The following is a 17924-nucleotide window of genomic DNA, read 5'->3' on the forward strand; positions in this document are numbered from 1 at the left end:
AGAGATCGAGAAAGAGAAAAATGTGTTGGTGAATTGATGGATGGATGCATTGGTAGATAGATAGATAGATAGATAGATAGATAGATAGATAGATAGAGAGAGAGAATGATGCAGGTGAAGAGACAGAGAGATGGAGAAAGAGAAAAATGTATTGGTGAATTGATGGATGGATGCATTGGTGGACAGATGGACGGATGGACAGATAGATGGATGGGTAGATAGAGAATGAAACAGGCGAAGAGATAGATTGAGAAAGAAAAATGTATTGGTGAATTGATGGATGGATGCATCGGTAGATAGATAGATAGATAGATAGAGAGAGAGAGAGAGAGAGAGAGAGAGAGAGAGAGAGAGATAGATAGATAGATAGAGATGATGGATGGATAGATAGAGAATGACACAGGTGAAGAGATCGAGAAAGGGAGAAATGTATTGGTGAATTGATGGATGGAAGCATTGGTAGATACAGTATATGTTTGTGCATTGGCATATCTGTGTCCCTAACAAAAAACCCTCTCACACTGAAAATTGCAATTGGTTTATATTCGTGACGCAGCTATACTTTTCTTGACAACGGCGGTCTAAATACAGAAAGGAGAGAGAGAGCCAGGAAGGAACGCACCCCAACTTTTACACTTCACATTTATTTTGAAAAACATGTCTTCTGAAAAATACTCCTACAAAGGCATCGGAGCAGCAGGTTCTGTTTTCCTTTATAAATACATCTGGTTTATCATTATTATTATCCCGTTCCCTTCCGTCCCTCCCTCCGCAGCAACATCCAGAGATGCCTGATGGAGCCAAGGGAAGAGAAGGCCCTGGTTGGAATGGAAGACACACCCCGTGGGACAAGGGCCGGAACACCACGCAGCTATTCACATTGCCTAAAAAATACAAATACTGTCAGGGGAGGAAAGAGCAGCGTCACACACAAACAAGGCCACGACTCGCGGGGCAGAGAGCTGCTTGCCCCACTGCCGGAGAAACGGGTTGCTGTTTCACCGAAATGACGGATGGCAGAGCAGTTGCGTCATTTTGAAACGTTCATGCCCATGCCCGTGCCTCTCCCTCTTCGCATACAGAACAAAAGGGGCAATGACCGAAGTGGACGTCGAACAAGGTGAAGGCGGAGGACAACTATATGCAAGGCCATAGTTTTACTTTTGGTGATGGTTGGCTTCTGCACCCCACACATTTGGTGGCCGTTTGGCTGCCCCGCAGATTTGGTGGCCGTTTGGCTGCCCTATACATTTGGTGGCCGTTTGGCTGCCCTGCACATTTGGTGGCCGTTTGGCTGCCCCGCACATTTGGTGGCCGTTTGGCTGCCCTGCACATTTGGTGGCCGTTTGGCTGCCCCGCACATTTGGTGGCCGTTTGGCTGCCCCGCACATTTGGTGGCTGTTTGGCTGCCCTGCACATTTGGTGGCCGTTTGGCTGCCCCGCACATTTGGTGGCCGTTTGGCTGCCCCGCACATTTGGTGGCTGTTTGGCTGCCCCACACATTTGTTCCTGGTCTCTCCTTCCTTGGATGGGATAATACTGTGATGCATACTTACATACCCATTCAAGATGGAAGAGAAGGACCACCAAATTGTGTGGAAAGGTGTGGAAACCAGCCCTATGAGGAATGGCTTTGGGAGTTTGTAGATGGGACATGACAGCCATGTTCAAATATCATCCAAAAGCTTAAGGGCAAACGGCAACTCCAAGTGTACCTATATGAGAAAGTGGCGACCTCCAGATGTTCTTGGACTCCCACAATCCTTTGCATTAAGCCAAGCTGATTAGGAATGATGGGACTTGCAGGCTGACCACATCTGGAAGGTCCCTTGCTTTGCTTCCTTCCCCCACAACATTGGTTTGATGGAAGATGTTCTAGACCAGTGGTGTCCATCCAACTTGTGGTCCTCCAGGTTGCTTTGGACTTCAGCATCGCAGAATTCTTGACCATTGGACAAGATGGCAATAGGGGCTTCCGGAGAACGCTGGAGAACTAAAGGCTGGACACCACTGTTCTAGATACTTCATCTAGGAAGATGTTTGGAATGACCAGGAATAACTGAAAGAACGGAAATATTTGCAACTATGGATGTGTGACTGAAAGGGTCCTACCATTGTTTTTGGTCAGATTCCGGGACCTCTCAAGCAAGCCCCCCCCCCCCCCAGCTCAATCACAGTGTTGAAGGATGCCAAGGCATTTTATTGCTATGCTAAATGGAGTGCTGGCAATCCAGTATCATCAACCACAGGAGGTCTAGCGAGGTCAATGGCATGACCATCCGGTGGACAAGGAAGAGAGCTGAGACAAGGAGATGCTGGCTCAGATGAGATGTTTGGAAGGGTGTGGCCAAGGAGCTATGAGGTTTGCACACTGTTCACGCACATTGTTTCGGCCCCTTGGCTAGTTTAAAGGTGGAAGGACCACCTTGAAAGGAGGAGGAGGAACGTTCTCCAATAAGTCACCACACACTCCCTACTTCAGACAGTTGAGTCCCATCCAATTGGCACCTTGATTGGTCCAACTTGTGAAATTAGTTGGGCTTCTTTCATCTTTCATCTCAGAAAGCTGAGACAATAGGATGCTGGATCAGATGAGAAGAGATGTTTGGAAGGTGTAACCAAGGAGCTGTGAGGTTCTGTTCAAGAGTATTGTTCAAGTCCTTTGGGCCCCTTGGTGAGTTCAAAGGTGGAAAGACCACTTTGTAAGAAGGAAAAGGCAAGCTCTCTAATAAGTTACAGCATAGTTCCTTGTCTAGGCAGTTGAGTTCCATCCAATCAGCATCTCGATGGGTTCAACATGGAAAACAAGTTGGACCTCTTTCATCCTCCGCCCTGTGGAATAGCCCTCCGGTGTCACAGTGGAATGGATCAGGTAGATAAAATGGGTGCATGCGGGTGGTCGTTCTGCTGGTGAAGGTGGCCTCCTGGTCTCTCTCCCCCAAATTATTATTATGTTTATGTATACCTCCCTTTTATCTCCACAAGGAGACTTCAAGAAAAGCCAGCAGCAACGGAGTAGGCCTGCACTGGGAAGACAGACGAGAGCAGCTTTAGTGCAAAGGTAACCAGAGTTCTCCTCTGAGTGGAAGGCCAGCAATGGAGCCCAAACAAGGTGAAAGGCGAAGGACAACTATATGCAAGGCCATAGTTTTACTTTTGGTGATGGTTGGCTTCCGTACCCGACACATTCGGTGGCTGTTTGGCTGCCCTGAGCAGTTGGTGGCCGTTTGGCTGCCCCACACATTTGGTGGTCGTTTGACTGCCCCACACATTTGTTCCTGGTCTCTCCATCCTTGGATGGGATAATACTGTGATGCATACTTACGTACCCATTCTCTCCACAAGGAGACTTCAAGCGAAGCCAGCAGCAACAGAGTAGGCCTGCACTGGGAAGAAAGACGAAGGCAGCTTTAGTGCAAAGGTAACCGGAGTTTTCCTCTGAGTGGAAGGCCAGCAACGGAGCCCGAAGGTCTGAGTTCCAGCAGAGCATTGTTTTGGGGAAGGGCACAGTGAGTGGTACTAGAATGGCCAAAATCTGCCATAGAGATGCGCTGTCCCCAGAGGCGGCCCTAGGTAATTTTCAACGGTAAACAAACAGTATTTCGGCGCCCCCCCCCCCAACCAATCATTGATATATATTTTCTGTTCGTCGTGGGAGTTCTGTGTGTCATATTTGGTTCAATTCCACCATTGGTGGAGTTCAGAATGCTCTTTGATTGAAGGTGAACTATACATCTCAGTAACTGCACTTGCTCCCTTGCCTGGCCCGCTTTGGGTCCAGAGGCGTGCCTAAAGACCCCGGCGTGTGCACCAAAAGTCTTCTCCTGACTTTCTCCTCAGCCATTGGGACCAAGAGAGAGATAGAGAGAGAGAGAGAGAGAGAGAGAGAGGTGGAGATGCCCACCTTTCCTGAAAGTAGGCGCAAAAACAAAGGAGGGAGCGGAGGTGGGAGATACCTCCAGCCGGAGGGTCTCTCTCTCTCTCTCTCTCTCTCTCTTGGTCCCAATGGCTGAAGAGAAAGTCAGGAGAAGAGTCGACTTTTGGTGCGCACGCTGGGGTCTTCAGACACGCCTCTGGACCTGAAGTGGGCCAGGCACGGCGGCTCCGCCCCTTGGCCCACCCGCGGATTGGGGAGAGGAGAGGAGGCGGGTGGAGCGCCGGGGGATCGGGAAAGGGAGCCGGTCATGGGGAAGGGATCGAACGCGGAGAAAAATTGAGCGCCGGTTCTGCTGGCGCACTCAGTGGCCAGGTGGAGCAGGAACGAGAGGGGTTAGGCAAGGCTCAAGGGCCCGGCCCCTTTGGGAAGAGGATCGCCCGGCAGCAAGGCAAGAAAACCGAGGCTCCCCCCGGACTGCTAGGGCTGTTGTGAGCTGAGGGGGCGCTCCTCAAGTGGCGGTCGAGAGGCATTTACAGAGGCGCCTCTGCGCCCCTGGCAAAAAAAAGTGTTCTGCGACCGCTTACTTCGCGTAATGGACGAGCCGCCCCTGGCTGTCCCCTTCCATAGGCATTGCCTACAGAATAAGGGTGTCCTACTGCAACAGCGCAGCTAAGCGAAGCACGGGCTGCTTACAATGATCTGGGATGTCAACCACTTTCATGGCATCCAAGCCTCCATGTTGGGTGAGAAAAAGGGATAGAAGACCTGAAAAGGCAACATGTACTTTATTGACCTTTTCTTGGGTGGTCCATGAAAGGTTGGACCTCAGTCTCAATGTGTCTGGTTCGGAAACGAAAGGAATTTGTGGTTTTCTACTCGGTGAACAATCCGGAGAAAAGCAAACTGTGGGTTCAAATGATGCTCCTGTACTGGAACTCTTGTCTTTAAAATCCGTTTTGTCCTCATTTGAAATAGAAAGAAGCATGCAAGGTTGAGGACCACCGCTTTCCATACACATCGTGGAAAACCATGGTTTCCCCCTATTACACTACATAACACAATTGTCTGTTCCTGGGTTATCAATGTCATTTCCTCATAAAAACATGGAAAAAGCTGATTATACTGCCAAACTTTGTGTTTTGAGGTCTAAGGGAGATTACAAATGAAGTGCCCTAGACTGAAGGATATGATTGTTTCTGGAGTAGAACATCTACTTTCAAAGGAAGGACCACATAATTAAATGGGAAATAACACTTTCAAACCAGGAACAGATTTTTTTCAAGTTTAGTGACATAGTGTTATCTGAACCAGACGTTTGTCCAATCTTCAACTTCTATTGGAACTGCTAGGAGCCATCGTCCCGTGTAGCTGAGGAGCTACATTGATATCTCCACCCTTTTGCCATATTTCTCCTCGAACCGCTCAGAACTTTCTCTGTGTCCCCAACCTTTACAAGATCAAAGCAAGAGTCCAAAGCAAGATGAGGAGAAGTAGCCAAGTCAAGTGGCAGAACGAGACCAGGAGGAACATCTAATGTGGCTTCGGGATTTCAGGCTGTTGCCATAGTCTGATCCTGAGAAGCCTATGGAGTAGGGCTGGGCGGTTTCGTTCGTTAATTTCGTAATTCGTTATTAATTCGTATTTAAATTAGCTTACGATCTGCTATTGAGCCATGCAGGAATAGTGTGAGGAGTAAATTAGATTTGAAACAATTTTTTTTAATGTATTTCGTAATTGTTTCGTAATTGGTTCAAAATTGTTTCGTAATTATTTTGTAATTATTTTCGCATGTCTGGTGCAAGTTTTATAGTTGTTGTTTCTTTTATCACACCAACAGTCAACAACAGAGGGAGAGGGAAGCTTCAGAAGTTCCCCCTGTCCCATTTGGAGGTTTTTTTAGCATATTGCGCAATTGCGTCCGCCATTAACGAATCGATTCGTAATTCTACGAAATTTCGTAAATTTCGAAATTTTTAAAAGGAAAATTTCAGAATTCTTAAAAAAAACGAAACGCGATGGACCCCTAAAAACGAAACGAGTTTAGAAACAAATTTTTTCCGTTGTTACCCAAGCCTACTACATTGATATCTCCACCCTTTCGCCATATTTCTCCTCGAACCGCTCAGAACTTTCTCTGTGTCCCCAACCTTTACAAGATCAAAGCAAGAGTCCATCTTGCACTGAACAATGCTCAAGCTTAGCAAGTTAAGCCTGACATCCATGATGAGGAGAAGAAGCCAAGTCAAGTGGCAGAACGAGACCAGGAGGAACATCTAGTGTGGCTTCTGGATTTCAGGCTGTTGCCATAGTCTGATCCTGAGAAGCCTACGGAGCCCTCTTCTGACATATTGCCCTTGTTTCTCCAAGACGAAAGGTTGAGTGAGTATTAGATGGATCATCATCATAGGTGATATCTGATCATGCATGGCTCTACATCTGCAAGGTGTCTCCGCGGTCCGACCCTCTTGCTCTGTGTGCTCCACTTCCAGTTGGCCTTCATTTTCTGAGAGCTTTTATGGTCTATTTCCCACTCGTGAAAGGAAAGGAACTGATTCCTAAGTCCAAGCCCACCACCTCACAGAAATTCCTTGGAGAGGAGGGAAAGGGACTTAGAAGGAAGCCTGGTCCAAGGATTTTTGTGGAAACTGGAGAGTATCTATGGGAAGCAACGGATTCGGAAATGTCATCCTGCTTTTGTAACAAACAAACAAAAATCCCTTCTACCCAAACAAAGAAGGAAATGGGGGGGAAATTCACCCCGCCGCAGCCCTCCCCCCAACGCCCATGACCCATGTAAACAAAGTAGAAAAAGATGGAACCCAACGGGAATGCACATCGACTCTACAACATACTGCATGGCACTCAGGGAGGGGCAAGATGTCAGAGCCGTGAGGTCTGGTGAAAAGTCTTGTGCATAATGATATGTAGGAGCCACCGCTGGGGAGTTGCAGGGAGCGGAGCCTCCGGGAAGCGCCGCTCCTCGAAACCGTCCCAGTGCAAACGAGTAGAAATTCAACCAAAGTCCCTCGACAACGAGGAGCAAGAGGGAGCGAGTAGAGGCAGAGGAGGAGGGAGGCGTCTGCTTCCGATTCCAGTCTTTCCGTGGAAAAATGAGTTTACAAAACCGCGGCAGTCCCGTCCTAACGAGACACGCCGTACCCACTTTGTGGGGAAAGTTATCTTTCCTGTCATTTCCCCCCCAATTTGCAGAAAGGGGGAGGCATGCCCTGCCAGGCTCAGAAGGACATGCAGTTTGGCAAACCGCCACCCAAGCACGCCACCAAAACGTTTCCGGTCCACTCCAGGTCCTTCCCCGCATCATGTGTTTCATCAAAGCCCTTCGAGCAAAAGCCATTGCAGTTCCGTTCCGTGTTCCTTTTTATAATAATAATAAAAAAAAATCTTTCTAAATAAGAGTCGTCATCACCATTCCCTTTTGCCCCCCTTTTTTGGGGGGGGATTCTTCAAGTCCGCAGCAACTTTGCTCTGGGGCCGTCCCTTCCCTGTCGCCGCCGTCTCTTGTCGGGAAGCGGGGAATGCAAGGCCCTCCAAGAGCCGGGACACACAGGGACAAAACAGGAGTGGGCCTCGAGGATGAAGCGTGGGTCAGGATCGCTTTCTCAAACCTCCACCGATTGGATCTGGTTCATTTGGGCTCTCATCACCTGGATACTGTTGAGGATTTTCTTCTGGTGCCCGGCGAGCGTGACCCCGACCCGTAGGATGTCCCTGGGAGCGGAAAAAGAAGGAAAAGAAGAGAGGAAAGTTAGCAAGGTCGGATTAAATTCATGTTTGTTTGTTTATTTATTTATTTATTATTCAAACTTATATGCCGCCACTCCCCTGGGGCTCGGAGCGGCTTACAAGAACAGACTAAAATCTAACACAATTTAAAAATAATTTAAAACAATTTAAAAACAGCGATATCAAAAGTCAAAAGCCTGTCGAAACAGGTATGTCTTACATGCCCTGCGGAAAGTTGGTAAGTTCCACAAGGCACGGACTTCAGGTGGCAGAGTATTCCAGAGTGATGATGCCACTGCTGTGAAGGCTCTGCGTCTGGTTGCTGTTAGACGCAAGGTCTTGACACTGGGGACTTCCAATAGATCTTGGTCCTCAGAACGGAGGGATCACTGGGGTTGGTAGGGGGTGAGAAGGTCCCTCGGATACATTGGCCCCAGACCATGCAAGGCCTTAAAGGTGAGTACCATCCCTTTGAAAGTGATCTGGTGCTCAATTGGTAGTAAGATTGGTGTTATGTGGCATCTCATCGGAAGCCGAGCAGCTGCATTTTGTACCAACTTGAGCTTCCGGATCACTGACAGAGGAAGGCCAATGTAGAGGGCATTACAGTAGTCCAGTCTTGAGATGACCATGGCCTGGATCACCATAGCTAGGTCGTCCCTGGACAGGGAGGTGGCCAGCCGTCTAGCCTGCCGCAGATGAAAGAAGGCAGTTCTGCTCACGGCCTCCATCATCAGCAGAGGGTCCAAAAGGACTCCCAAACTCTTGACCAACGATGACGGGCGTAGCGCCTCGCCATCCAGGGTAGGCAGCTGGATGTCCCCACCCAGCCATAGGATCTCCGTCTTTGCTGGATTCACCCTCAACCTGCTGGCATGCAGCCATCCAGTAACGGCCTCGAGGAACTGATGGAAACAATCGGGTACAGAGTCTGGTTGGCCTTCCATCTTCAGCACCAGCTGAGTGTCATCGGCGTACTGGTCACACTCCAGCCCAAAACCTTGAACCAGCTGAGCAAGTGGTCACATATAAATGTTAAATAACAGAGGGGAGAGAATGGCGCAATCGCGTCTGCCATTAATGAATCGATTCGTAATTATACGAAATTTCGTAAATTTTGAAATTTTTAAAAGGAAAATTTCAGAATTCTTTAAAAAAATGAAATGCAATGGACCCCTAAAAACAAAACGAGTTTAGAAACAATTTTTTCCGTTGTTACCCAAGCCTACTAAATAGGATATAACGCTTTCCAAAGAGGAATAGAATTTTTTTCTCCAAATTTTACATTCAATAATCAATTGTCTGATAACTTACTCCATAGTCATCTGGGAGACCGTGTCGAAGTTGGTGAAGCCACCGTTGGCGAAGTTTTCCTTGTAGTGTCCCATTTTGATGGCTTCGAGCCATTCGTCGACGGTGTTGAAGCTGGAATAATCTGGGATCGTGCGGTCGAGTAAAGGCAGGTTAATCCTGGAAGAGAATCCCCCCCCAAAATGGGAGGCGGAGTCAATTCAGGTGGGCCAGCTCCTTCTCCTTGCCAATGTTATGGAGAACCTGACAAGTGGGAGCTGGTTACCCGCATATTATTTCATGGAGCTTCCGTGAAATTCGGACGAAATTCGGCTTCGAACTCACGACCTCTCGCTCAGTAGAGATTTAATGCAGCTGGCTACTAAGAACCGGAGTTCTTAGTAGCCAGCTGCATTAAATCTCTACTGAGCGAGAGGTCGTGAGTTCATGGCTCAATATCGGATCGTAAGCGAATTTAAATACGAATTAATAACGAATTACGAAATTCACGAACGAAACCGCCCAGCCCTAATAACTATGAGCTGGTACCATATACACTCGAAGATAAGCTGAGTTTTTCAACCCATTTTTGAGCCGAAAAAACCCTCTTCGGCTTATATGAAATTTCGCTACTCTTGTTATAGTCACAAAATTTCATACTTTAGAAACACTTTAGAAGCGAAACACTGGCACCCCCTAATGTTGTAATGAGTTTTGAAACATATTTTTCATTGATCACACAGCCCTACTAATTACAAATGAAGTTTCACACATCCCATCGCCCTCCAGAACCCGGATAACTTCTTCCCTACCCAGAGGAGAGTGGGGCCATGGCTTTCAAGCTGTTTGGGTTCCGGATCATCTTGTCTAAAGTGTTGACAATCTGTCCAAATTTGGGCCGATGGTTGCGGTCCTTCTGCCAGCAGTCCAACATGAGCTGGTGTAAGGCGCTGGGGCAGTCCATGGGCGGGGGCAACCGGTAATCCTGTTCAATGGCGTTGATAACCTGTATGAGAAAGGAGAATGATGAAACAGCCTCATTTTCCCTTCCTAAATGCGTGCTGTCACCGGGACATAACTATCCACTGATTTGTGTACCTCCAGACCTTTGGTGATAAATGTGTTAAGTATACAAGGTATACAAAGGACCATCAGAATCCTAGGCTCATCGATCAGTACTCATTGATTCCATAACCCATGGCTTGAAAATCATGAGTACCTTAAAAACAAAACAACCAATGAACGAAATCACACCAAATTTGGCAACAAAACGTCTCACAAGTCAAGGAGTGAGCATCACTCAAAAAATTATGATTTTGTCATTTGGGAGTTGTAGTTGCTGGGATTTATAGTTCACCTACAAATTCTTGGAAGGCTGCCGTCCGGTTGCTTTCCGAGAAGGACCCTGTTAACCAATTATCTATATATATAAAAATGCTCAGTGCATAAGTACCTTAAAAACAAAAGAACCAGTGAACGAAATCACACCAAATTTGGCAACAAAACGTCGCACAACACAAGGAGTGACCATCACTCAAAAAATTATGATTTTGTCATTTGGGAGTTGTAGTTGCTGGGATTTATAGTTCACCTACAAATTCTTGGAAGGCCGCCGTCTGGTTGCTTTCCGAGAAGGACCCTGTTAACCAATTATCTATATATATAAAAATGCTCAGTGCATAAGTACCTTAAAAACAAAAGAACCAGTGAACGAAATCACACCAAATTTGGCAACAAAACGTCTCACAACACAAGGAGTGACCATCACTCAAAAATTATGATTTTGTCATTTGGGAGTTGTAGTTGCTGGGATTTATATCTATATATATAAAAATGCTCTGTGCGTCATGAGTACCTTAAAAACAAAAGAACCAGTGAACGAAATCACATCAAATTTGGCAACCAAACGTCTCACAACACAAGGAGTGGCCATCACTCAAAAAATTATGATTTTGTCATTTGGGAGTTGTAGTTGCTGGGATTTATAGTTCACCTACAAATTCTTGGAAGGCCGCCGTCTGGTTGCTTTCCGAGAAGGACCCTGTTAACCAATTATCTATATATATAAAAATGCTCAGTGCATAAGTACCTTAAAAACAAAAGAACCAGTGAACGAAATCACAATTTGGCAACCAAACGTCTCACAACACAAGGAGTGACCATCACTCAAAAAATATGATTTTGTCATTTGGGAGTTGTAGTTGCTGGGATTTATATCTATATATATAAAAAATGCTCTGTGCGTCATGAGTACCTTAAAAACAAAAGAACCTGTGAACGAAATCACACCAAATTTGGCAACAAAACGTCTCACAACACAAGGAGTGGCCATCACTCAAAAAATTATGATTTTGTCATTTGGGAGTTGTAGTTGCTGGGATTTATAGTTCACCTACAAATTCTTGGAAGGCCGCCACCCGGTTGCTTTCCGAGAAGGACCCTGTTAACCAATTATCTATATATATAAAAATGCTCAGTGCACAAGTACCTTAAAAACAAAAGAACCAGTGAACGAAATCACACCAAATTTGGCAACCAAACGTCTCACAACACAAGGAGTGACCATCACTCAAAAAATATGATTTTGTCATTTGGGAGTTGTAGTTGCTGGGATTTATATCTATATATATAAAAATGCTCTGTGCGTCATGAGTACCTTAAAAACAAAAGAACCAGTGAACGAAATCACATCAAATTTGGCAACAAAATGTCTCACAACACAAGGAGTGACCATCACTCAAAAAATTATGATTTTGTCATTTGGGAGTTGTAGTTGCTGGGATTTATATCTATATATATATAAATGCTCTGTGCGTCATGAGTACCTTAAAAACAAAAGAACCAATGAACGAAATCACACCAAATTTGGCAACAAAACGTCTCACAACACAAGGAGTGACCATCACTCAAAAAATTATGATTTTGTCATTTGGGAGTTGTAGTTGCTGGGATTTATAGTTCACCTACAATCAAAGAGCATTCTGAACTCCACCAACGATGGATTTAAATGAGTCTTGGCACATGGTTCTCCCATGACCAACAGAAAATACTGGAAGGGTTTGGTGGGCAGTATCCTTTGGTTTTGGAGTTGTAGTTCACCTACATCAAGGCACCACAGTGATGGATCTGGACCAAACTCTACACGAATACCCAATATGCCCAAATGTGAACACTGGTGGAGTTTGGGGAACATAGAATCTTGACATTTGGGAGTTGTAGTTTCTGGGATTTATAGTTCACCTACAATCACAGAGCATTCTGAACCCCACCAATGATAGAATTGGGCCAAACCTCCCACATAGAACCCCCATGTGGGCCACAGCAATGCATGGCAGGGGATGGCTAGTATAACAACAACAACAACAATAATAATAATACTTGTATTTATTTATTTATTTTGTATCAAAGCCACTGCATAAATTATAAAACACAAGTGGCTAAAAATCTTTTGACCAAAAACGGGCAACAGCAACTGCATTGTCTGTAGCTTCCAACCATTCTTCCTCTGTACATGAGGCAGGACATAGAGGACAAGCATAGAGATGCAGAGTTGTCTGTTCTGCTCCACAGTTGCACAAGGTGGAGGATTCTTTTAGGTCGTGCCGTTTTGCCAGGTTGTCTTTTGATCTGCCCACTCCACTTCTGACCTCACAATCAAAATTGTCAATATCTCTCTTGAATAGTGGTGCCCAGAATTGGACACAATATTCCAGGTGTGGTCTAACCAAAGCGGAATAGAGCATGGGGAGCATGACTTCCCTAAATCTAGACACTATGCTCCTCTTGATGCAGGCCAAAATCCCATTGGCACGGCATTCCCCGCATCTACCCAGCTTGTAACTCTATCAAAAAAGAGATCAGATGAGTCTGGCATGATTTGTTTTTGATAAATCCATGTTGACTATTAGCGATGACCGCATTTGTTTCTAAGTGTTTGCAAACCACTTCCTTGACAATCTTTTCAAGAATCTTGCCTGGTATCGATGTGAGGCTGACCGGACATTGGTCATTGTTTAGGTCATCCTTTTTTCCCTTCTTGAAGATTGGGACCACATTGGCCCTCCTCCAGTCTGCTGGAACTTCTCCCGTTCTCCAAGAACTCTCAAAGATGATTGCCAATGGTTCCGAAATTACTTCCACTCGTTCCTTCAATACTCTTGGGTGTAGTTGATCTGGCCCTGAAAGGGGACTTGAACTCATTTAGAGTGGCCAGGTATTCCTGGATGACTTGTTTCCCAATTTGGGGTTGGATGTCCTCTAATCCCTCATCCACTCCATCTTGCTGAGGTTGAAGATGACTTTCTTTTTGTGAGAAGACCGAGGCAAAGAAGGTATTAAGTAGTTCTGCCTTTTCCCTATCATCCCCTGTCAGCATTGCCCCATCTTCTCCTCAAAGAGGCCCTATCGCCTCCTTGTTTTTCCTTTTTTCTACTGACATAAGAAAAGAAGCCCTTTTTATTGTTTTTAATGTCCCTGGCAAGCCTGAGCTCGTTTTGTGCTTGCGGACCTTTTCCTTACAGGTGTTGGCTATTTGTTTGAATTCTTCTTTGGTGATTTCTCCCTTTTTCCACTTCGTGTGCATGTCTCTTTTATGTCTTAGCACAGTTAGAAGTTCTTTGGAGATCCATTCTGGCTTCTTTGCACTTGTCCTATTTTTTCTTTTTGTTGGCATGGTTTGCAATTGCCCCTTGAGTATTTCACTCTTGAGAAATTCCCATCCATCTGTAACTCCCTTGTCTTTTAGTATCTGTGTCCACGGAATGCTGCTCAGTGTTTCCTTCATTTTTCGGAAATCAGCTCTCCTAAAGTCCAAAAGTCCTTGTGTTGGAAGAAAATGCTGCCGGCTTGCCCATGCGCTTAGCAACTGGCAGCTGGTCTTTGTGCTGCCAAAATGAGATGTGTGCATGCGCATGATGCGCCTGCAAAAAAACCTGTCACTGCATCCCCCGCTGCAATGGCCTTGGGGAGCTCCTTCCTTTCCTGAAAGAGATGTCAGCGGCTCTGCTAATGTTCACAGCCGGGGCCAAGAAGGCTAATCGGCAAGGAGCACGACCCCGTTGCCCAGAAGCGCTGCGCCAATGAGGCAGCAACAGCTTTCGAGGTGGGATGCTCCAGGGCAAGGAGAGGGTGGGCCGTAGTATGAGCAAGACGGTGAGAATCTGCTGTTTGGAGAGGGGCAGAAGTCAGAAATGAAGCTGGGAATGGAAACAACCCATGGGCTCCAAAACCAGAACACCAACATGTGGGTCATTTCCAGATCCTTTTTTAAACAATTAGTTTATTATTTTTTCGTATCAAAAGAATTGCATAAATTAGTATAAAACCAATAAAAATAGAATGAATGCATGTGGCTTAATATCTTTTGACCAAAAACGGGCATTGTCTGTAGCCTCCAATAATTCCTCCTCTGTACATGAGGTAGGGCACAATGGACAAGCATACAGATGTTGAGTTGTCTGTTCTACTCCACAGTTACACAAGGTGTGGGATTCTTTTCAGTAGTGCCATTTTGTCAGGTTGCCTTTTGATCTGCCCATTCCGCTTCTGTTGAGGGACCTCCAGGTTGCCCATTCTTGGTTTGCCCCTGGAGGAAGACCCTCTCTTGTGGGGGGTCATCCAGTCAGGATTTCCTGGTTTAGCTGCCCAGAGGGATACTCTTGCTCTCATTCAATGAGAGTTTATCAAGAGGTGTAGGTTTAAGGCATTCTGTGATTATTCTGCATGTTTCATTCAATGAGAGTTTATCAAGAGGTGTAGGTTTAAGACATCCTGTGATTATTCTTCATGTTTCATTCAATGAGAGTTTATCAAGAGGTGTAGGTTTAAGACATCCTGTGATTATTCTGCACGTTTCATTCAATGAGAGTTTATCAAGAGGTGTCGGTTTAAGGCATTCTGTGATTATTCTGCATGTTTCATTCAATGAGAGTATATCAAGAGGTGTAGGTTTAAGACATCCTGTGATTATTCTGCATGTTTCATTCAATGAGAGTATATCAAGAGGTGTAGGTTTAAGACATCCTGTGATTATTCTGCACGTTTCATTCAATGAGAGTTTATCAACAGTTGTAGGTTTAAGACATCCTGTGATTATTCTGCATGGTTCATTCAATGAGAGTTTATCAAGAGGTGTAGGTTTAAGGCATTCTGTGATTATTCTGCATGTTTCATTCAATGAGAGTTTATCAAGAGGTGTAGGTTTAAGACATCCTGTGATTATTCTGCATGTTTCATTCAATGAGAGTTTATCAAGAGGTGTAGGTTTAAGGCATTCTGTGATTATTCTGCATGTTTCATTCAATGAGAGTTTATCAAGAGGTGTAGGTTTAAGACATCCTGTGATTATTCTGCATGTTTCATTCAATGAGAGTTTATCAAGAGGTGTAGGTTTAAGACATCCTGTGATTATTCTGCATGTTTCATTCAATGAGAGTATATCAAGAGGTGTAGGTTTAAGGCATTCTGTGATTATTCTGCATGTTTCATTCAATGAGAGTTTATCAAGAGGTGTAGGTTTAAGACATCCTGTGATTATTCTGCATGCTTCATTCAATGAGAGTTTATCAAGAGGTGTAGGTTTAAGACTTCCTGTGATTATTCTGCATGTTTCATTCAATGAGTTTATCAAGAGGTGTAGGTTTAAGACATCCTGTGATTATTCTGCATGTTTTATTCAATGAGAGTTTATCAAGAGGTGTAGGTTTAAGACATCCTGTGATTATTCTGCATGTTTCGTTCAATGAGTTTATCAAGAGGTGTAGGTTTAAGACTTCCTGTGATTATTCTGCATGTTTCATTCAATGAGAGTTTATCAAAAGGTGTAGGGTTAAGACATCCTATGAGTATTCTCCACATTTCATTCAATGAGAGTTCATCAAGAGGTGTAGGTTTAAGACATTAAGAAAGGAAGGAGGGAAAGAAGGGAGGGGATGAAGAAAGGAGGGAGGGAAGGAAATGAAGGGGAAGGAAATGAAGAAAGGGAAAGAAGGAGGAAAGGGAGGGAGGGAGGAAAAGAAGGAAAGGAAGAAGGAAGGACAGGAAAGAAAGAAAAAGAAAGGGAAGGAGGGAAAGAAGGGAAGGAAGGAAAAAAAGGAGGGACAGGAAGGGAGGGAGGGAGGGAGGAGAAGGAAAGAAGGAGGAAGGAAGGAGGGAAAGAAAGGAGGGGGATGAAGAAAGGAGGGAGGGAAGGAAATAAAGGGGAAGGAAATGAAGAAAGGGAAAGCAGAAGGAAAGGGAGGGAGGAAGGAAAAGAAGGAAAGGAAGAAGGAAGGAGGAACAGGAAGGAAGGGAAGGAGGGAAAGAAGGAAAGGAAGGAGAAGGAAAGAAGAAAAGGAAAGAAAAGAAGGAAGGAAGGAAGGAAGGAAGGAAGGAAGGGGAGGAAAAAAGGGAACGGAGTGAGGGAGAGAAGGAAGGTCCTTCATTCAAGCACTGTGGACCTTCCTCGCCTCTTCCTCCTCCTCCTCCTCCTCCTCCCCTTCTCCCTTGCTCTGTTGCTGCTGCTCATCTACCCTTTCCTCTTCCAACAGGGAAAGAAGGAGGAGACTGCTCTCTTGACATAGGAGGGAAAGAGAAGGGACTGCATGCGGCAAGCCCCCATCTCCACTCCACTCGCTTGTGTGTGTGTGTGCGGCCATGCACGTGCGCCTGGCTTTAATGGCCGGCTGTTTCCCCGTGAGGAGGAGGGGGGGCGTGGCCATGGGTCTCGGTAGACATGCAGTTTCTCCTTTGTGGACATGCAGTTTAGAAGTCCTTTCTGCTTTTTGTTTTCGTGGTTTTTTTGAGTGGAGAACATACGTTGGGTTGTTAGGGACATAGTGTCCAAATTTGGTGTCAATTGCCCCAGTGTTTTCTGAGTTCTGTGAATAGCACAAACGAACATTGCATTTTTATTTATATAGATTATTACTACTACTACTACTACTACTACTACTACCTAATAGGCCTGGGTAACCACGGAAAATTTTGTTTTGTTTTTAGGGGGCCCTTGCGTTTCATTTTTTAAAAGAATTCCAAAATTTTCCTTTTAAAAATGTTGAAATTTACGAAATTTCGTATAATTACGAATCGATTTGTTAATGGCGGACGCGATTGCGCAATATGCTAAAAAAAACCTCTAAATGGGACAGGGGGAAATTCTGAAGCTTCCCTCTCCCTCTGTTGTTGACTGTTGGTGTGATAAAACAAACAACTATAAAACTTGCACCAGACATGCGAAAATAATTACGAAATAAAAACGAAATAATTACGAAATAATTTCGAAATAATAACAAAACAATTACAAAAAATTACGAAATAAATTGAAAAAATTGTTTCGAATCTAATTTACTCCTCACACTATTCCTGCATGGCTCAATATTGGATCGTAAGCTAATTTAAATACGAATTAATAACGAATTACGAAATTAACGAACGAAACCGCCCAAGCCTACTACCTAACCTCCCAATGATTTGGAGCTGTTTCAGACTTGGTGTGTCTGTGTATTTTCCATATGGTGACCACATTAATCTCCTACCGTTTTCTCAGGCAAGGATTACTCAGCGGTAGGGCTGGGCGGTTTCATTTCGTTAATTCGTAATTCGTTAATAATTCGTTAATTTTTTCAATTACAAAACGATAACAAACCATTCTGGAGCAATTTTTTAAAAAAATGAATTTTTAAAGACGTTTTGTAAATGCTTCGTATTTCGTTATTGTATTCGTTTCGTTATTGTTCTGAGGTCGTTTCGTTATTTTTTCCGCATGTCTGGGGCAAGTTTTATGTTTGTTTTTTTGTTTAATTAGTGAAAAAAAATTATAATATCACACCAACAGTCAACAACAGAGGGAGAGGGAAGCTTCAGAAGTTTTTGGAGGTTTTTTAGCGTATTTCGCGGTCGCGTGCGCCATTAACGAATCGATTCGTAATTGTTTCGGAAATCGATTCGTTATTTTTTTTACCATTTACGAAATTTCGTAAATATCAAACTTTTTAAAAGGAAAATTTTGTAATTATTTTAAATATCGAAGCGCAAA

At 44.6% G+C, this 17924-nt stretch overlaps 1 protein-coding gene across 6 annotated transcripts in view; it reads right to left on the reverse strand.

Moving 5' to 3' along the window:
- Positions 1-7332: 7332 nt before the first annotated feature.
- The window catches only part of EPHB2 (EPH receptor B2), a 143970-nt gene continuing 133378 nt past the window's right edge, over positions 7333-17924 (reverse strand). For all 6 annotated transcript variants that reach the window (XM_067472831.1, XM_067472830.1, XM_067472829.1 and 3 more), the window contains 3 exons: positions 9724-9917; positions 8936-9091; positions 7333-7606 (listed from right to left, as the gene is read on the reverse strand). In XM_067472831.1, coding sequence (XP_067328932.1) covers positions 7498-7606; positions 8936-9091; positions 9724-9917 — 459 coding nt within the window. In that variant the 3' untranslated portion in view covers positions 7333-7497. The remainder of the gene's footprint in view (positions 7607-8935; positions 9092-9723; positions 9918-17924) is intronic.

This window comes from Anolis sagrei, chromosome 13 (genome assembly GCF_037176765.1).
Source record: "Anolis sagrei isolate rAnoSag1 chromosome 13, rAnoSag1.mat, whole genome shotgun sequence".
Taxonomy (NCBI): domain Eukaryota; kingdom Metazoa; phylum Chordata; class Lepidosauria; order Squamata; family Dactyloidae; genus Anolis; species Anolis sagrei.